Genomic DNA, 22,496 nt, shown 5'->3' with positions numbered 1-22,496 from the left:
GATCATAAATTATAACTTTGTCAATAACTTCCAACATAGACCAGGTGTTGATACCTGGTTTCAAACCTGCAACCCTTCCCTACAAGTTCGGTGGTTTTATCCATTAAGCTACAAAGGATGGCTGTGAAGAATGAAATTGTTTGTCGGCATGAATTGTGTCCTCACAAGACAAGTAGTGGGGGCAGCTTATGTGCAGGGCACATGCATTGCATGTCAAGGCAAGGTGTTGGCTGTCAGTCTCATCCCAGTTCATTTCAACAGTAAATACCAAATATTGAAATTATATCTAAAGTATGAGTTCAGTCGGTTTGTAAGTTTGATCAACCCCCGTGTTTTCATGAGATTAAAACCCTAACCCTTGGGATATACTCTCGGGACTGATGCCCTCATGTTTATCCCTCAGATGGTAGGATTTAAAATCTCATATAAACCCTGTGGCATGTTTTATCATATATTTTTGCATCCAGTTCGAGACATATTGTAGCACTTCTTGTCTGATCATGTCATGAAAATTTTATCCACTTGGATTAAGGACAAGGCTTCAAAACATCAGTCAAGCCTTAAGTTCCTCGCAGAATCATGGGAGGACTTCAAGATGGCTTATTTCACTCAACTTCCACAACCTAAAACCATTCTAGAAGTGAGTGAGTTTAGTTTTACACCACTTTTAGCACGACTCCAGCAATTTCACATCCGGAGACAACAGAAATGGGCTTCACACATTGTACCCGTGTTGGGATCAAACCCATGTCTTCGGAGTGACAAGCAAACATTTTAACCGGTAGGCAAGCCTACCCCACTGCCCCCAAACCACTCAATAAGACGTCAGCTCTCCATCATGGTTCTATGTTATTTACTGCTTGATTTGGAAATCTCCAAATACCAGAAATCTGCACAAAACACAAATAATATTTCAGTGACTTCCTTTTTGGGTGCAGATGTCATGGACTAGAAATGACACAGAGTACATCAGAAACTGGTTGTTCCAGTTCATTTTCAAGACACAGCAATGAGAATCTGTACAGATGGGTGCTGTTTGGCTGACTGGAAATATAACCTGACTTTATCAGATGTTCACAGTGTGGCAACACATCAGGCAAAGGATGTGATAAGAATATAAATGTTTATTAGACTGCCATGATATCTTGATTTCAGCTAGTCTAAGCCAGCAGAATGAAGATTCTTGGAGGAAAGATACTGAAGTATGGACATGTCACAGCAGGCAAAGAAAAAGGTCACGCCAAGATCACTGGGTAAGTTTTATTTCCTGACTCATATGTGCATCACAGAAAATTACAAAAAAATAACTGAATTGTTGAAGATGTAACAAATACGATAATTGATGTAGCACGCCTAGACAGATTGAGGAGGAGGTTAGAGTGTGCTGTGGGGTGTCGTCATTCCAGGGAGACAGACATTGTATGATACAGGACTGAATAAGATGTGTGTCTGAACAACATGACCACTCATTCTACCTACATTGTGTGGATGAAACAATACGCATTAACACCAAGACATCAGTACATGTTGTCTTGGATACAATATGCTACACCTATGGACCAGTCCTGATTTGCTTGACGATGATGCAGTGTGTGTGTATCTTTCACACGCTTGACGAAAGCATAATCTATCTAAATAGGAACAACTGTGTCCTCAGTATTTGCCAAGTTGGAAGTAGTCTATTCAATCATGAACACCACAACAAACTCTTGGGAACAACAGATCTATTCTGGTCTTAACTTCAGTGAAAGACGAGTTTTCAGTAGTTTATCCTGCTTCTACCACTCAAGGAAAGTCAAGAATTTGATACTATGGGACTGATTCTACATTGTACCCCTTGTAAGACCACATGTGTCATACTGGGTACCTTTTCTATAATATACACCGGGGATAATTATCGTAGACAATGGGTTGAGTGTGTTGTGTAAAAGATTGCTTTGAACAGCACATCAACCACTTTACAACTGTTTGGTTTAGAGAAGAAATTAACTACTTTTGTTAAGCAGATATGCACAGGTATTGTTGTGACAGACCAAGATTCCTGATCATTGAAAATGTTGGATTAGAAATACGGACCAGCTCAATTTCTAACAAAGGGCCAACAACTCTATACAGTTGTCTGCCCTTGGTCCAGAGAAAGTCTAGTCTGTCTGGTATAGACCTCTGTTATCATACCTGACTCCTGGTCAGATTAGCAGCAACCTGGTCAGTTAGTGGACTAGCCCACCACCCCTCAAAGATGGAAAACCCATCTGTCTGGACATGCTACATTCACAGAAAAATAGGATGGAAATGGGTTGGTCTAACAGATTTACTATAAGGAATCAACAGAAAATTGACAAATTTATATCTAAACAAACACATGCAGAAAACACGACAGTGCAGAGGAAACAGTGTGATCCATCTGAGAACATATTCAGCTGCGGACATTTTCATTTTGGACAGCATCCAGCTCACACACTATCTCAATAACAATCGAAACTCGACACAAAAATAATATCCTATAATACACAACTAAATGAGCAAATGGAAACTAATTAAATTCATTTATCACTTGACTCTAAAACCTAACCGTTAAAAACTACACTACTTCTTCTCAAGTGTCAACATCAGAAGCGTACACGTACAAAGGTATGATACATCCCTATCAAGGTATTAAATAGCACAAGTGAAAACAAAATAAACAACAAAATGTACAATCTCAAAACAATGTCCTGTGTATTGGAAGCCCAGTGCAACATGTTCTATCTATGCTTCTGTTCAAGGTTCACCTTATTTGTCCCGAAAGAAATTTGATGGATCAGATTTCCTATCAACATAATCATGTTTTTTTCTTTCATATTCTCATCAAATAATTTGTTTCCACCCTCAGTTATTCAAATCTGCATTTACAACTGGCAAGCATGATTAATCAAAACATACATAGCCATACTTAATCTTTGAGGAGGACTGCGAAGGTTATTGTAATTACACATGTTGGTAAAATATTAATGATTAATTTTCATGGCCTACTGTAATACTAGATGAAAAAAAAAGCAGTACTAACTTAATTTATAAAACTACCTCAAATGAGAGCCCTTGTAGATGAAAACCGTAATATTTGTTTTTCTGTATTGAACAAGGGAATAATCTGGAATACATTCACAAGACCAATCAGTGCTCTCTGAATGAGTGCAACTGTATTTTAAACTGTTTCCATGAGCAGTGAGTTTTCACTTTATGCTTAGAAATTATTCATAGTCGTTTCACTCCCAAATTGTTACGAATTTCAGACATTTATGATAGTATATTTGAGTTGTTGTATCAACAATGACATCACAGTTTGTCCACACAGCAGTGCTTTAACACTACTCGATTAAGTTTGTACATTTGTATATTGATCAGTTCACTGTCATATTTACTGTGACATCTTTATGTCTATTTTTTAACAGACAGCCAAGTTGGGATTTCCCTTTCCTTTAATGCCCAATATATCGCTATATTTCTATTATATTCCCCAGATATATTAGATATTGCACCTTTCAGCAAACAAATCACTTAAATAATTAGCATATGCATATAAAAGTTCATTGCAAGAAAATTTATTTATACAGGATATCAATTTTACATCTGTAGAGTATTTTGATTTCAAAATAAGTTGCAAAATAATTATTTGTGAAATCATGATTCAGATTTATAATATGGGTAATATACTTCGTAGAAACCTGATCCTTTTTTTCTCTGAACTCCACACAAAGTTACTTTCCTGACTGTAAAGTCACTTTAACTATGAATACAATTATTTGTAACACAATACAACATAGGATATATTATATACACTCAAATAAAGCTTTGATTTAATTTAATCACATTATAGTTTCCATAGCAACTATAAATTCTTCTATACTGAAGACAGACAAACATACCATAATTTCCCCAAATAGGAAACACACCATGTCTCAAGATTGCCTCCTAGAGCCCGAACTAGTTTTGTCTATTTTACTTCAGTTTAGTATCTATTGAAAAATAGATAGATTCATTATTTAAAAAAATATCAGCTGAATAGTGGAATCCTCGAAATGCATCAGGCCATCATTACCACCTTGATTTCTCCTGATTTGTCATTTTCAACTCGATCTACCAACATCCCCTGTTTCTATGCTGTATTTACAAGGAATAAAATGTGCTCTCCTTAGTATTCATATCTGGTTATAGTTGTGAACCAAAACATTCAATCTCGGTCAGATGAATCAAAGATACTTGCAGCAAAGTCAGAAGGAAAGCTCACAGGAACTATATTACTGTCTGACAGATTTCAACAGACTTCACATCAAGCGTTTTCACTGGACGACATCCCAAGATGAGCTATGTAACTATGTATCTCTTTCCTCTGTCCACAACACAATCATATCACCATGACAATGGTCGATAGGCTAGGATCACTCTGTGATGCAAGATCCAGGAGCATTCACACAAAACTATCTACCAGCCATTAATGTATCATTAGAGATATCAAAGAGAAGCTATGAAGGTCGTAGCACAGATCACTTTGTACAAGTCCTGGGCCCTTATTCTCGGAACGTTCGTAGCCCCAAGAATTCTTAACTATGATCGTAGCCAGTGTCTTAAGAATATGTTTACAAAGTTTGTAGGGCTACAAACATTTCGAGAATAGCTAGTCTGGCACTCCAAAAATTTTACCAAAATTTCTATTGGGTGTCCTGATCTGGCCATCCCAGACCTAGGGTACCATTGTGCAAAGTGATCTTAGTACTAAGTTGGCTGTAAGTCAGATACCTTAACATAGACTTAAGGTAGTCTTAGTGCTAAGATGTTTTGTACAACAGCACCCTGATCTATAAGATTAGCAGCTAAGACAGTCTAGCACTACAATCACTTACAGGTCAGCAGTTAATCCTTGCTTACTGTTGCATTAATAGTCATTAGGACACTCTGACTAGCCTACTAATGCCCAAAAAATTAAGTAAGCCATACCTATAATCATGGAATATAATATCGGCAAAAACAAAAGTAAATATCCAGACAGAAAGCTATAGCCTGGGGGAATATGTCTGTCTGGCACATATGGAAGGTCATGAAGACAGACAGTTGCAAGGTGAAGGTTACTACAGTTATCAAGGGACATAACTCAATACATACACATTCATATGGGAATACTTGGAATGTTTTTTATAGTGTAACAGTTTGTGATGTTGTAACATATAGTTCATGAATACTGATTTTAAAAATACAGCCTCACTCAGACGCTCAACAGCACCATTGCCATGATTTGGTGAAAACTTGAAATATGTAAATTCTCATACTTCAGCAAACTATTGATCCCACAAATAAGATGTATTTTGTCCCAGACTCAAAGCTCAGACACTGAAATTTGCCTTTTAAAGTTTAAAATGTACTCATAAACTGACACCAGAATGGGGTTATCTCCCTTGTCCTGGTCCACCAGTCATGTCATGCTAGAAAGTGACCAGGGAATTAGAAACATTGATTCTAGTGACATGTTTGTGTTATGTACTATTTGGATATAAACAATGCTGCACCACAATTAAGATTAAAAATATACATATATACACATCATTTGTCTACCCTGAAACTACTGTGACGGTAACCAAGACAACACTGCAAGGACAACTGTTCAGCAAAAGTGCCCCAATTAACAACATCGAAAAACATATTGTAACACCTGTCTCCACCCATCCCTCAATCCCTTCCTCAGCGCATTGATGTAACCATATGGTTTTAGAAAACAGGTCCTCATAAATGTTGGATGTTTATAAAAGTAGATTTCAAGTTAGATTCATATTTCAAATTCATTTAAATTAGGCATACATACTTGGAGGTGATTAAGGAAGGCTGGTATATCTATTTAAACATGTTCTGAATGATTTTAGACTGTAACTGAAACAATTGTATGCAGCAAATTGCAAATTTGCCACCTCTCCATACAGTATTATCTGTAGTTCCTTGTGGTGACATCTAGAGAAACCAGAGATGAAAAAGTGGATACTGTGACCATAAAAAATACTGCAAGAATAGCAAAAAGCCTGATTTGAAATTATATAATTTTGAACATGATCTGGTAGCAGAACTGATCAAACATGAATTACCTTCAATGACTTCATCACTGTTTTACGGACAAATATATCTGGCCAAATGTTTTTCATGATTGTGTTAGTGGGAAGTTAGCATTTTCTTGTCATTTTTAATTTGAAAATAAAGTTGATTTGTTCAAATTAAATAAAAATGGATTCTGAGGTTGTATTTAAGGGTTCAACTTGGATGAAATGTCGAAACAAATTATCAGTAAAACATGTCATGTGGCCTTGACCTTGTGTTCGTTCATACATCTTTCAGTTTAGGAGAAATCGAGCTGTCGCCAGTCATGCCAACACAGACACATCGAGCCCTTGGTCATCATCCTTACAGTGTTGTTACTATGGTTAGTATTGTGGGTCTATTGTGACATTTGGTTGCTATGGCTACATGTCTGTACAGTGCTGTACAGTCAACGTGTAAAACAGTAAATCAACAATCAACAAGTAGGTACACAATGAGCAATGAAGAAACTGCACAACAGTACCACAGTATACAGTGTACCATAGACTGTACACTGTACTACAGACTGTACATCTGTACAACCTGAATAACACCAGCACCATCGTCCACAATCATACTTGTTTTCTCCAACCAATAAAAATACTAATACCTAACTCAAAACTAAAAAACTGTAGTCACATCATATCTAGAGACAGCTAGCACTATGCCAAAATAGCAACTAGTTGCTTTCTACACCTCAGTTGAATTAACTTTAGTTAACCTTCTTAAAACATGAAACTTGAAATACTATGAAATTTATCTGGCCTAATAAATGAAAATCTATTTTCTAAGTTTCAAGCAGTTTTATTCATATGACAAATGTGTTCATGCTGATTCAGTTCGGCTCTCTATTAAATTAATGTATTCTGTCTACACTATATTGCTAACATTGTACAATTAGTTATTCAGGCTGAACAGAAAAATGCATTTAAATCAAAATGTACAGAAATATCTAAAATATATTTATAGCACACAATATGCTTCTCATTCTCTGCACATGGAAAGGAAGGCATTACAGAAATAATGGAGGTGTCCCTGATATTAGTATTCTGGTGATTTTTTTATGAAATTGATTCACATAAATTTAAGCAAAAATATCAACAGTGACAAAAAAGTTAGGATCATGAATATTCAAGCTATTTCAATAAATTTGTGTGATTAGTCTTCACCACAAAAAAATATCTCCCAAATATTCAGGTCCCCAAACCTTTCTGGTTCAACTTAATAATAACAAAAACAGAAAGTGCTGATTCCCAAATATATTTCAATCTGAAAACAAATGAATATGAGTTTTTGCCAAGCATCATAACACGACCACCAGAACAAGGACACATCCATTAATTCTACAATCCTAGTGCCTCTGTGGGAAGCAGTCTATGAGCTGCATGACAGCATGACTTACATCCAGTTGTGATCAGTATGACATACAAATATCAGAGTCTGGGTAAAACTCAGTGTAACAAAGTAAAAGTGGTAAAAAAGCGACTGGTTGAGATACTCCAACCTTGTGACTTTACATCCAGATGTTGTGGGTGAGTGAGGTAGCTACTGAGTAGGAAGTGTTCATTTCTTGGGGATAGAATGCAGGATTAGACAGTCAAAGTGAAACAAATTTCAGATGAATTCAATACGGGAGGAAAGTTTTCTTGTAGTTATTTTTTCTATTCATGTTTTACTCAGATGTTGTGTTTAGAACTGACCTTAGTTGCCATTTAGTTCCCACTGGTTGGGTAAAATATTGAGTGAGTGAGTGAGTGAGTATGGCTTTAGCAATATTCAAGCGATATCACAGTGGGAGACACCGGAAACAGGCTTCACACATTTTACCCATGTGGGGAATCGAACCCAGCTCTTCTGCCTGACAAGCAAGCTTTAACCACTAGGCCACTCCAGCGCCCTGGTTAAAATAGCTACAGCAAAGATAACATGCAGAAATATAGTTTTTTCTCAAAATTTAAGACCAGATTATTTTAGTTAATATTTGAGATGAAATAGCATCTTGGGGCCCCTTCAACAGTTTTTGATATTTCAGTCAATGTTATTCTGATGTCAGCAATACTTAACAAAAGCTATAGTGTAAATATGTCACGGAATGTATTGTGTCCATGGAAGGTACTTTTCCTAGTCTCTTAATGTCACCCACATTCACATTACTAAACATAAAGTCACAACTTAGAGCTTTCTGGGACAGAGACCTCCGATCACTGAAGGCGCTAGGAGAGTCTTTGCTCCTTCTTGTTACCATGGTGAAATGAGCACAATAAATAGTGTGACAAACATGACATAACTCAGGAAGGAAAGGTGAAGGCCGACGACTATCCGGTGCCAACTGTCACTCCAACTATCAGTGCGATAACGGCCAACAGAACAAACACACAAATAATGATAATAATCTTTTTCTGAAAAACAGAAAAATACAATGACATTAAACATTGAAAATAAGAAAATGACAATAAAATCATGCTGAGAAATGTCATGGCACTACAACAGGATAAATCAAATTTACATCCAAAAGGCATCTCAAAAACATAATTAAAACTCAAAAATTCAATACAATGGACAGAATCACAAAAAGAACTTCAAACATGCTCAGAAACTTAAATTCTATTTACACATTCTAAGGACAATACTCAGCTAAACAGGCTACAGTAGAAGATCCATGGTATGCACTAGGGATGTCATGATACATTTGTTTCATGAAGAGATACATATCACGATACCCAATGTCATGATTCGATACGTATCACGATAACTATTTTCGCGGCAATATTGCACAAATTTAGTTACATTTTGAACATTAATACTGCATATTCTATAATTGTCCATGAAAAGATCAACATTTTTTATTCACAGAGATAAAAAGTTCTAATTTCCCATCTTTGTGCTTGAAAAATAATCATATATAGCTCTCATAAAGTCAAAAAACATGACTGCAAAATGTAAATGATACAAAAATATATTTTGACTAATAATTTCAAAACTAAATATAGATACAGTTTTCAATGTATCAATAATTGTATATCTTAGAAAAAGTATGGATGCATCATGGCATCATTAGTTCACATATACAGGTATTCTGTATAGTGCCATATTGTTGTTTTGTATAGATTGTATCTTCTGTTTGTTGAGGTTTCACACTTCACTAAATCTATGCTAAACCCTGGATCTACTACCATCACTGTCTGTCTCAAATTACCTGCCCTTGGTTTCCCTTACATATGCTATATCTGCCTCAGCCAGTCAACACACTAAGTCAACTCACAGGGTTTATTTACCGTGATCCAAAAGTCATAACTGTTGTCCCAATCTACTGGCTATATTTGTTATATCTGCCCATCTAGTCAACTCACCCATCTTCATTCACTGAACCAATAGGATAACGATTGTCCCTACCTCCAACGTATGCATGATATATCTGCCCATCCAGTCATCACAGCCATCTTCATTCAATGAACCAATAGGATAACGATTGTCCTTATCTCCAACATATGCATGATATATCTGCCCATCCTGTCAACTCACCAGTCTTCATTCACTGTGCCAGTAGAATAATAATTGTCCCTACCTCCAACATATGCCTGAATCAGCCAGCCAACTCATCCAGTCCACCTACCCATCTTCATCTACTTGTATAATCTATGAGCCAACAGTGTAACCACTGTCCCTACCTCCACAATGTAAGCCACATCTGCCTTAGCTTGTCAACTCAAACAACTTCATTTCAACTAATAGATCCTACCTGAATCTCAGTGACATACACAATATATCTGATCAAGCTCACTTGTATATAAAAACCAGTTGGCTCTATGAAATATATCTGCCACATACTGTCAACTTACCCGTCTTGCTTTACTCTGATACTTGACAGCCTTCTTTGTGTCCATCTTAGCGGTCTCTATGTAGTCTACTGCCTGTTCCACATTGTACTCAATCCGATCTATCATCTCTCCCTGCAACACGAACACTTTCTGTACACCAGTAATTCACCAGTAATTTGTTGCATACTCAGCAGTATCTTGAGGACGTGATGAAGGCATCCAGTCTGGACCACACTGATTCACATTCTGAACATGACTGACCGCATTGTGGTCAATCCCATTTAAAATATGTCATCTTCTATAGAGCAGTGATTGCTCCAGATAACCCAAGCTGCCTGTTCAATGCTAGAACACAATAGTCACATGACTTTACAAAAACACCAGGTACCTATTGTCTACAGAGGCAATTTTGACCTAACTCCCCTGCCTATGGTGAGACCACATGCACCACATGTGATTCGTTGTGGGGCAGGACTGAAGTCCTAAAAACTCTCAGGAGTCAAGCTGCCAAACATGGTCACCCATCCAAGGACTGTCAAAATTCCATGTTGCTTAACTTTGACTGATTCATGACCTGAGCTCTGTACACAGGACCACACACAGGATCCCACTGTTCTACTAATAAAGTTGTTGTTCTACCCACTATTCTACTAACAAACCTGACCTTTTACCAACTTGCAATCCTAAAAACTGGTTGTTCTATAGATGACTCTAACAACACTGACACTTGTTTTACCAACATACCTGTTGTTCTACCAACATGGCCATATCCATAAACATATCATGCAGCTCTCGTATACTGTTCTCCAGCTTGATGATGTCATTATGCCGGGCTTCTATGTCCGCTAATGTTTGTTTCGCTTGTTGCGTCTCCATGATGATCTGAAAACACAGAGATTAACATCATGATATCAACAAAATGTGGGGAACAATGTCACTAGATGCATACATTCCCCTTGTCTGATTATGACAAGAAGGGTATACAAACCTTGAGTGATTATGACTGTACAGTCAAATCTCACTAATCCGATCTCCATTTATCCGACAGTCAGCTGTATCTGATGCTTTTGTTGGTAACAAATTGAATAAATGTAATTTAGTCTCAATTATTTAATCCGACATCCTCGTTAATCGGACAATTTGCTATGCAATGGACGATGTCAGATAAATGAGACTTGACGGTGTATGTACCCCTGGGTGAATATGACTAGATGTAATCCTTGGGTCAGCATAAAGGAAATGGGTACATCCCCTTGTGTGAAGGTGACTACATGGATACATAGCCCTTGTGTAAAGACATCTAGATGGGTACATTCCCTTGTGTGAATACATCCTGAAGGGTACATGCCCTTGGGTGAATATGGCTAGATGGGTACATACCCCTTGTGTGAATATGGCCGGGTTACCAGACTCAAGCATATCCTCCAGCTCCTCATTGGTTGTTGTTCTACCAGCTAAAATGAGAAACAGAAGCTAGTTACTTAACTGATTGTGTAGACAGTGAACATTGCTATAACATGTGTTTTCAGAGCCAGGCGAGTTCTGACAGATTTAATTTCTAACAACAAAGTTACAGATGGTGACTGAAATACTTAACCTATCTTTCAAAATTTAAAAATATTTTAAAATCCATTACAGAACATTAATATTTGCTGCTCTAATCAAGTATGTATTTCAAAATGATATTGTGTGCTAATCTGTTATTGAGTATAATTGTGAAAAGCTTATTATGTAAGACTCTCTCCTGCCTCTGGATGACAACAGTCCAATATGTGTTGTATCTACATCAGTATGTTATAATCTATATCAATGTGTTCAACTATACATCAATGTTTATACTACACATCATTACAGTACACTGTATATCACTATGTCATTAATGCCATATCTTAAATGAACATGTGCTAAATTACATGACATTCCACACTTTATGTTGCTTACACTACCTTTTCCCACAAAGTGACTGTAGCTCCATGTCTATCAGAGACTATGTCAGAGTTCTGGATTAAGATAGACATGGTGCTGAGACAGATTTGTGGAACAAGGTCAAGGCCAAATTCTGTCAATTCCAACACAGAGAATCATAAATATTCTGACTGATCAACAAAAATTTATAAAATGAATCTATTAAATAAATTCAAACTTGAAACTTTCATTTTCTTAAAAATATCCATAAATACATGGAAATATCTGTCTCATACAATACAACGTTTAACAAAACAAACTCGCAAGAACCATTGTAAAAGATTATAATTATCACGAAAATGTAAGTAAGGAAGTATGTAATTCATGAGCAAAGAAAAAACTCAAAAGAAAATAACGTTTCTCAGTATGTTGAATATGTGGTAAAGAGTTTCAATGCACAAAGCAAACACTAGCCATATTGATGAAAAATAGATTTATATAACTGTGGAGGATGAGGTCTAGATGATAGAATATTTGCACTTCTAAAAGTTTGTGTTGAAAGATGAGAATGGTGCATGATATGCTATATAAACTGCAGGCTATAGATACTCAGAGCACTGATCACAATGTCCAGGTTATATGTGGAATATAAACCACAGCTGTATGGATATATATTGATATATATAATATACAGCATGCAGTATTGAGTCACCTCATCCTCGCCGTCAGTGTTGTACTAGCATTAGCTTATGCGCAAACGTAATGAGCACATTACGTAAAATTAAAGCATTTTGAACAAATATCTATCAAATACAATATATTAAGCAGATATTCACTTGGCGGGTAATCTAATTACTAGACCATTTCTACCACTAACATATTCACATGATCCTAACTGATATTCAAATTCCATGCAGCTCTTTCTATGCTAATCTAAGCTCTCTTTCTTTTAATTTGTTTGAACCTGAAAATTCATTACTTGAAAATCTCGTCTCTATATTTCCTCATATATTTGCATTTTATCACTTCTAAAATCCTAGGTGATACACTCTACTACTCATCCTAATGTTTTGCTTTGAGTGACAAGCATGCTTTTTAAAATTTCCAAACATAGACATCTATATGACACATGTACTATATATGGCATAGAATGTGTCTATTTTCAACTTATTGATTTTTCAATTACTGCCCATGCCAAGTTAACATGCTGTCTGTAGTCTAACTCTAACAAGGGGAGGTAACTCAGCTTACTGATCTCCAACTGTCTTTGGATGCGGCCTTTACACCTCTCCCGATAGTCGATCTGGCATGCGTTGTAATCGTTCATAACTTCAACAAATTTGCGTGATAACGTGGCATGCTGAGTATCAGAAAAAAAGAAAAGGAATCATGAATGACTGCCACACTCTGCAATTCAAAATAATAACAGCTTCTAGCTAAGAATGATGTAGATCAGTTCTCTCCCTTGGTCCAGGTCGACTCATTTTGACACCAGGTGGACAAGAATCCACGTGCCAAAGAGTTGCAAAACAGGTACCAGAAGCCAAGGAGACAACTGATTTGCACAAAACAAAATACTCTGAATGATAATAATAAAAGGTTTCTATGTCTACAGAAAACCCGTGATGTTCTTACTGATCTCCATTTGACGCTGTATCCTATATTTGCAGCGATCTCGGTAGTCAAGCTGGGCCTTGTTGTACTCGCCCATAGCGTCAATAAACTGACGCGAGATAGTCGCATACTACAAGAAAACCATGGTGACCTGATTACTCCCACCGTACCTACAGCTTCCCACTGACAACAGAAATAAGAGCTAGGGTTCAGAGATTCAACTGTACCTGCTCAGACCACATACTTTCTTAGTTGGTTTACAAAACTAGTAACATTTTCTGAAAGAACACAAAACATTTTGGCCGAATCGATTCAGAAAAATGGAAACAGAAATAAATTACCACTTTTTTAAAATCATTGGTGAATAATCCCCATTTTCCTCTTTACTCTGACAAAAAAAAACACATTTATTCATCTTCGACAATTGTACTTTTTTTGCATTTCACCCATAAGTTTCAACCTTGAAACTGATTTTTTTTCTCAGTTACCTACACTAAATTTTAGACCAAATATTTGGGTAAACCAACTTAAAAAAGTGTCAAAGACCTGAGACTGATAATAACCCAAAGTCTAAATCGATGCCAGTGCAAGATGGCATTACCAATTCATGATGATACTGACACCTAATGTTATGACTTAAAGAGGTGTTTTTAAGTCACATATCTTTTACACTCTCACACTGAACACATTCAATACAATGCGAAAACAGAAAAAGTTTCAACAAAAGTCACAGCTATAAATCTTATCCCACTTTTTCAACCTGAGAGGGTCATAGAGTGAGTGAATTGGACTTGATAGTGTTTTAAACAATATTTCAATTACATCACAGAGTCTCAGCTTGAGAAATGAAGTAAAAGGCTGACGAGTAGCAGGTTCTGGATGGTTAAGGCTGCAAGTATGCATAATTTACTACATTCATGGTAAATCAGGATTCATTTCACCACCTGTTCACAAATCAAGAGTTCACAACCAAATGCACAGAGTTATGTCCCCTTATATAACCAGGGCCCACTTACACAAAGTGTTCATAGCATTATGACTATCTTAAGCCTGTGTTGGAGAATGTGCGTTATCATCATTATAGCACTAAGATCGCTTTGTGAGTACAGGGCACTAGTGACCCTTGACGTAATATTTACTGACTGATGACGAAGGCTGAAAGAGAAATTACTTCACTGCCTTATCCCCCATTGTAACCACTGAATTTTTAAATTGAAAATTTACAATAATCTGGGATTATTTGAATTATCTACTTCAGCTGAATGAAAGCTGTTAACGATACCGACTTGGTTTCTCATTGTAATACCATACAGTGCTCTGTTTCAGCTTTATGGCAAAGTTCTGTGAATATCTGAGTCTTGACCAGACAATCCAGTGGATGGTACAATGAGCAGCTATCCAACAGGCGAAGTGCAGTGATGTGCTATCAGTGATGTCACCGCACTCGCCACCTGCTTAACCCAGAGACACCATTTCCAGCAGGTGGTGTAACACTCTGACACACTTCACAGCGAAGGGTTTTATCCACTTGGTGTCAGGGTAGTGGAGAAGCTTAGTGGATAAAGCATTCGCTTTTCTTCCTGAAGATCTTGATTCTCCACATGGGTACAATGAGTGAAGCCAATTTCTGGTGTCCTCGCTATGATATTGCTGGAATATTGCTAAAAGTGGCGTAAAGCTGAACTCACTCACTCCCTTGAGTGAGTGCCAATCAAGATGCAAGGAAGCACCAAGTACAAGACACTCTCCGAACAGGGCAGCAGTTAGGATACATATCAAATCAACTTATACACAAACTTGACTCACTCTTTAATAACAGCACCTGTATAAGAATTTTAAGCAATGAATATGGATGAAAATCTGGCACTAAAGATATTGATTTTGCTACTTCAGAACCAAGAAATTCTTTGACAACACACATAAACTGAACATGGATGATCCCTGAAGTCATCCTGCGTACAGCAATCAATACTCAACATGTAAGAGATATCAGAGGCTTATTCTAGCTGAAACAAATGTTAAGATTAAAGTTTGTCAGGCGAAAGTCATCTGAGGGGTAGAGGTTCATTTCAACATCCCAGCAATATACAAGCTATATAAAAGCAATAAATTAGCAGTATTACCAAGCAATATCTCCCTGCTTCATCTTTTCAATAACTAAAAATATAGTCCAAGAACATCTCAGCAATATGAGCCTTCAAGCAATGTTTCAGTTTATCCAAGCCTAGTACTATTCATCCACATTCCTCCTATTTCTAAGCTATACTGCAACTATATCCAAGCTATATTCCTTTAATCCTTATCATTCCTTTAAGCATCCTCTAGTGCCCCTATATTCAACATCATCTGGTGCCCCAATAGTCAACATCCCCTTGGTGGCCCTATACACAAAATCGCCTGGTGCCCCTATATTCAACATCCCTTTGTGCCCCAATGATTAACATCCCCCTGGTGCCCCAATACTCAATATCACCTGATGCCCCTTATAACCAACAACCTCTCCTACTCAAATCTGACAAGCCAAGCTAATCAATGCTAAGTAGATGCCCTCTCTTTAAAACTGCTACGTTTTTGTTCATCTCACTGGCATAAAAAGGCTAATGATTATGTTTTCACTTTCTTCTCGGGCAAGATTTTTGTTCTACATTTCAGCATGGCAAATCAATAGTTGCTTCAGGAAAGTTAATGAGGCGACATTTCGTGCAAAGAACGCACAAGTTACTGATTCTATTCAAAACTTGAACTTTGTACTCTCCCTGGGTGGGCTGGTGAATACTTCAAATTCAGCAAACATTACCATCCACCTTTGGGAACAACTGGCATTATCAAAACTACAATAATGAAAAAAAAGAAAACACAACAAAAAATGGTGTTATTCTGCTGCTCAATCACTAGGAAGACAATCAAAGGCACTGCTGTTCATCTGATCTTACCAAGAGGTTCTTGAATTCAGCCAATGAAAAATACTGGTCTTGACAAGCCCCTCCAAAACACTTGAACTTTCTTTTGATAAATACACTGCAATAAGCAGAAGCTTGGAAAAAATGTTACAAAAAAATATGAACCTGAAATTTATCTGATGAGAAAATTGTTCCCCATATTTTTTTCTCTGCATAAAGAGAGTACTTCCTTCCACATACACGAGAGAGTAAAAAACAATCACAGGCCCTCAGAATGACACTTAGATCAAGAAATGGAGTTAGTTTATTTGAAAATACATTTCCACAGAGTAAATTTAAAATGGAACCCTGAACAACGCTTCATTTCAGACCTGAAGTAATCTAGATTTGCCCAAACCATTCTTAATGTGAATAGGATACATTTTCTAATTTAGTCTCTTGTGCCTCGGAGGGAGACAAACAATCCCTTGGTGTCCTCAGTTGAATGAAGATTCATTCAGCTAGCCACCTGATACACAAATGAAACAACAACAAAACTAAACTAATGCCTTCAAATACTGATCAATACAACCAGTACACTGCGAAACACAGAACAAAATATTTTTGTTTTCATAGAACGACATCATACTTCCATTTGTCCTCTACCACTCCAAAAATGATTTAATGTAAAATATCTAATAACATTCTCAAGCTATTATTGTAGAATCCAACCATTGTGTACATTAAGGGGAGACAACTCATGTGAACTATTAATTGCCTGGCATTCCTGCAACCCTTGAAGAATATGGTATTGATTTTCAGCGGAGTCACACATTCAGCTAACAGATTTAGTTACTTGGGTGATTTCTAGTTTGATCAAGTAACCAAACTTCAAAGGGTTTACAAGTGTTGGGAATGAATAGAAGAGGTAATTCCCAGCATCGACACAATGACAGAGGATGTATTTGATCGTATTCACGGGCAGCTGAAATCTGTTTATAGCATAAAGTCATCATGAATGCAGTCATTTGTAAACATCCATCTTCCAACTAGGCAGTAACATGAAATCCTTATACAAAGCAGTTGCTACAGTACCTGTGTTTTCCTAATTCTGAGGTCTGCTGACGATTTGTTGGAATGCTCCTCTTGTTCAATATTTTGTTCGATTACTGAAAGAATAAGAACAGCAATTGAATACATGTAAATTACAACAGTGTGTATTGTTTAACAATGACCACAGGAATATTCCTGAAATGTACACAAAGACACAAAAGGCAGTTATGTCCCTGAACCCTGCCACCCAATCCACTCATCCAACAAGTATAGGTGACTGGGAAATAGGTGACTTAGACCCGCAAACCTAAATTTTCACTGTTGCGAGCGAACACACAAACCAAGACATTGTATGAAAGTCTGAATGAAGGAGTTCCCTGTACTGATGCTTCAACACTACAGGAGTTTCCCTGTATTGATGCTTAAACACTACAGGAGTTTCCTGTACTGATGCTTCAACACTACAGGAGTTTCCCTGTACTGATGCTTCAACACTACAGGAGTTTCCCTGTACTGATGCTTCAACACTACAGGAGTTCCCTGTATTGATGCTTAAACACCACAGGAGTTTCCCTGTACTGATGCTTCAACACTACAAGTGTTTCCCTGTACTGATGTTTCAACACTACAGGAGTTTCAGTGTACTAATGCTTCAACACTACAGGAGTTCCCTATACTGATGCTTCAACACTACAGGAGTTCCCTGTACTGATGCTTCAACACTACAGGAGCTCCCTGTACTGATGCTTCAACACTACAGGAGTTTCCCTGTACTAATGTTTCCAGACTACAAGACTCTCTGTACTAATGTTTCAACACCACAAGGGTTTCACTGTACTCATGCTCCAAAACTGTATGAGTTTCCCTGTATTAATGCTTCAAAACCACAGGAAGTTCCCTGTACTAATACTTCAACACTACAAGACTCTCTGTACTAATGTTTCAACACCACAAGGGTTTCACTGTACTTATGCTTCAAATCTACAGGAATTTCCCTGTACTAATGCTTCAACACTACAGGAGTTTTCCTGTACTAATGTTTCAACACCACAAGAGTTTCACTGTTCTCATATTCCAACACTACAGGAATTCCCCTTACTAATGCAAATACTACAGGGCCTGCCCTAATGCTCCATAAGTATAGGAGTTGCCTTCACTAATGTTCGATTGCAGTATAGGGTTTGTCCTTATCACTATTACAGTATTTGTCCTTCTTACCCTAGGTAAAATACCTTGTCAGTGTAGAGCGATCCCATATCAAAGTTCTTTTACTGTGTTGCTCAAGGATATTTTCTTATGCATTACACAATCTGAACAGTCACCCATGCTTGTATGTCAGTGATGACACATGTATTCATTCTCTGAATATTAAGGTTCAGTTCTCAATAGCAGTGCCTTGACCATGGTTGCTGGAAAACATTCATGAGACACATGATCTACTGATGTTTTCTCTGACGATCTTGAAGAAATTAATGACATAAAAGAAATAACATGAACAATTTCTTATAACGAGAGGGTGGTACAACAGAATTAAATTGCACACTTCAGTACAGATTTGCTGACTTGGTACTTTGGATAGTCTGTACTCACAGAATATCTTGCCTGTACAATTCTGGCATACAACATTACGCTGTAAATGACTGATGATCTATTATGACAATAACATTCATTACACAAAGGAGAAAATAGAAGAGGAAGAGGAGAAGGATTGTTTATTAGTTTGAATGTTCGTATTTTTGTCCAACATCTAACTGCAATATTTTAGGTCTATGACAGCAGTCTGTAAACAATTGAGACCCAGTAACTCATCCACATCATCCATGCACAAGAACACTCTTTGAACCAGCGGTAAATGAGCCATGAAACCCAACCAATCAAATCGCCTGCTACAAGCCTGGATTCCCAGTGGATCCATACCAAGTAACAGTTTCCACACTGTCAAACTCTGTTACACAATGAGCCACTGATATCGCTGCCACCATTGTCCAATAACAACATACGATTTATGGAAGAAAATGTCTGCCAGCGTGATACAGAACAACATACAACAGATACAATATAGAGGATTATCTTTCACTAGGGAATCAGGAGGAAACATTAGCCTCTTCAGATTGGCGGTTTCATTGTTGGTATATTGTGTCACTGTTACTGGTCTCCTGAAGTGAGAAAGTTGGTGAGTGAGTGGGTGAGTGAGTATGATTTTATGCAGTTTTGGGCCATATTCCTGCAACATCACAGCAAAAATGGGCTCACAAATTGTTTACATGTGGAGAATGGAACCTAGGCCTTCATTGTGATGAGGAAACACTTTAACCATTAGGCTCACACTCTCTGGTTGCAGAAACAGGTCACAACCTTGAGCGAGTTGGTTTTAACCAAGACAACGTAATCATATCATTACTTCTCTGGTTTTAACGACCTGTGAAGGTCCCGGGGTAGAACAGACAATCAGCAACTCATGCTTGCTATAAAATGTGACTCTGCTTGCTGCAAGAGGCCACTAACGGGATCAGGTGGTCAGGCTCGTTGACTTGGCTGACACTGTGATGTCATCCCTTCCCAACTGTGCAGATCGATGCTCATGTTGTTGGTCAATGGATTGTCTGGTCCAAACTCAATTATTTACAAATCGCCGCCATATAGCTGGAATATTGCTGAGTGCGGCGTAAAACAAAAGTCACTCATTCACTCACTGGTTTCAACACAACTGTAGACAGTGTTCTGGTTATATCGCGGCATGCATGTTGTTGGTGCAAAGCCTAAAGTGTCTTGCCTGCCTCAGATGTCTACCTTGGAGAAATCTATGCTCCTGGGTACTATAGTGAGGATAACCTTGGCACGTTTTCATGTTGACCAGGGGTTTGAACCAATGCTCAAGGGAGGCAACTCTGAACACTGAATTTTAACTTAGGGCTCACCTATTCCCCATTTCACTATTGATGTAAATGATGATACTCAATTGCTTGCTAAGTTATACTGTACAATTACACATGTGATACAGATCGTCTAAATATCTAGTATATGGCATAACTCTTTTTATACAAACTCAAATATGAGAGCATGTACATAAAGGTGTTTAACAAGGTGCTTGTTTAAGGACATTTTGACAAGGTCCTCACTGTCTCCAGGCTGTACTTCAAACACTATAGATACATCAAAGCTACATGTGTTGATATACAGAGGCTTGGTGTATACCAGGTTATTCATGGGAGCAAAGATAGGATACTGTATATCTTAGTACCATATACCCAATCTGTGTGTACCAGCATAAGATACTAAGTTTTAGTAGTATATACACCAGATTATCTGTGTGTACCAGCATAAGATACTGTGTCTCAGCATTATATACACCAGGCTATTAATGTGTACCGGCATAAGATACTGTGTCTTAGGATTATATACACCAGGTTGTCTGTATGTACCAACATAAGATACTGTGTCTTAGGATCATAAACACCAGGTTATCTGTATGTACCAGCACAAGATACTGTGTCATAGGATCATAAACACCAGGTTATCTGAGCATACCAACCTAGCATAGATTTTCTGATTATCAGATGTCTCATAATCCCAAACAGTAACCACAAGCTGATATGAGGAAAAAGATGTCAATTATTGCTATGTCAGCACATGTACAGCATGTCAGCACAGAATTAGTTCTATAATCGCCTGGTCGGCATCATGTTATTCATCACATGGGACATTGGCTCCCTTGGGCCCTGGGCAACTCATTACACAACAGTCATGTGACTGCAATAAATATCACCAAGACCGTAACAGTGAGGCTATCAATGCCTCAAGATTGGCAGGCGGATAATCAGCCTCGTCACAACACCGCAACATCACATACATTACACGTTCTCCCTAGCTGTGGATGGGTCACGAATCAGGCTCTCAAACACCTCCAGCTCACTGATGCTAGTAACCCTAATAAACTAGCCTCATGGTGGTGCTACCAACAGTAACATGGATTATGGGATATTAAAATCACTTCCTATACTAATGATAATTGTCTTGTAATAATGCCTTTCAAAATTATTTTGTACACCTACTGTGGATACTTCCAAATTTGATAAATAGTAACAAAAAAAGAGGTAAAGGATGCTAATCACTGTTTGTTGTACCAATTTTAGTTTCAGGTGAAGAAATTCCTTCCCTTTTTGTGCTGGAGACTGCTATTTGCAAGCACAATTTCTCAAACACCTGGTGTCATTACTGTTTGATAGTTATTCACAAACACATGCTTAAGATGGAGTAAAATTTGTAAAACTTTCACAGACTTTAGAACAGATTTCTCACAGAAAGGGAAAAGGTTTTCTCACTTTCAATTTTTAAATCTTTACAATTTCATAGTAATTCATAAAGATGACATTTTGTGAGCCTGACCACCTGATCCCAATAGTGATCTCTTGACACAAGCACAGATATGTCCAGATCTGGAAGTGTTTTTGTTTTCAAGCATGAGCAGAAGGTATGTACATATTCACAACAAAAAGTAAATACCATGATATATTTATGTTAAATATCAACCAGCAATACCACTTTTACATATGGATACATGGAAGGCCACAATATAGTTGAGAGCTAACAAAGCATCATCATATTGATCCTATTCCTCAACGCTTCTACAGGACCCGAGCTTCAATACACATGAAGCTTCTTCAGCAGTCTTGCATTATGGGAAGGTTCAGAAAACAAATCGTCACCAGCTGGTAGAAGGCCAGTGATATCGACCTTTGCTGTATGCCATATCAACTTACAGATGAAATTATCACTCGTCAGTAATGTCAGTGTTGACAAATAACACAAATTGAAGGTCCTACAAAGGAGGTTTTGTTCTTATTGGATGACATCAAACAGACTGAGAAAGGGACGAATAAAGGCTGTGACATCATCAAAACTAATGCTGTCATAATGGTCTACAATTAATGCTTGTCTTCACAGAGCCTGTAAAGTAGATCGGTGCTCATGCTGTTGATAACTGGCTTGTCTGATCCAGATTGTTTATAGACCACCTTCATATGGCTGTAATATTACTAACAACCAACTAACAACCAACTAACAACCAACTGTGCTGCAATTTTACTGTGACCACTACTCTCTCCTTTGGCGTAGTCAAGGACACGATTTT

At 37.5% G+C, this 22,496-nt stretch overlaps 1 protein-coding gene across 2 annotated transcripts in view; it reads right to left on the bottom strand.

Annotated features, from left to right (window-relative positions):
- The window catches only part of LOC137256507 (syntaxin), a 74,327-nt gene that overhangs the window by 1,753 nt on the left and 50,078 nt on the right, over window positions 1-22,496 (bottom strand). The window contains exons 5-10 of one of the 2 annotated variants that reach the window (XM_067794347.1): window positions 17,408-17,481; window positions 13,071-13,179; window positions 11,295-11,368; window positions 10,659-10,796; window positions 9,936-10,046; window positions 7,752-8,495 (exon numbers count right to left, since the gene is read on the bottom strand). In XM_067794347.1, the coding sequence (XP_067650448.1) occupies window positions 8,412-8,495; window positions 9,936-10,046; window positions 10,659-10,796; window positions 11,295-11,368; window positions 13,071-13,179; window positions 17,408-17,481 (590 nt within the window). In that variant the 3' untranslated portion in view covers window positions 7,752-8,411. Of the gene's footprint in view, window positions 1-7,751; window positions 8,496-9,935; window positions 10,047-10,658; window positions 10,797-11,294; window positions 11,369-13,070; window positions 13,180-17,407; window positions 17,482-22,496 lie in introns of those variants that run through there. The other variant, XM_067794354.1, reaches the window with a different exon arrangement.

This window comes from Haliotis asinina, chromosome 1 (assembly GCF_037392515.1).
Source record: "Haliotis asinina isolate JCU_RB_2024 chromosome 1, JCU_Hal_asi_v2, whole genome shotgun sequence".
NCBI classification, from domain to species: Eukaryota; Metazoa; Mollusca; class Gastropoda; order Lepetellida; family Haliotidae; genus Haliotis; species Haliotis asinina.
This window is presented reverse-complemented; position numbering and strand designations above follow the sequence as displayed.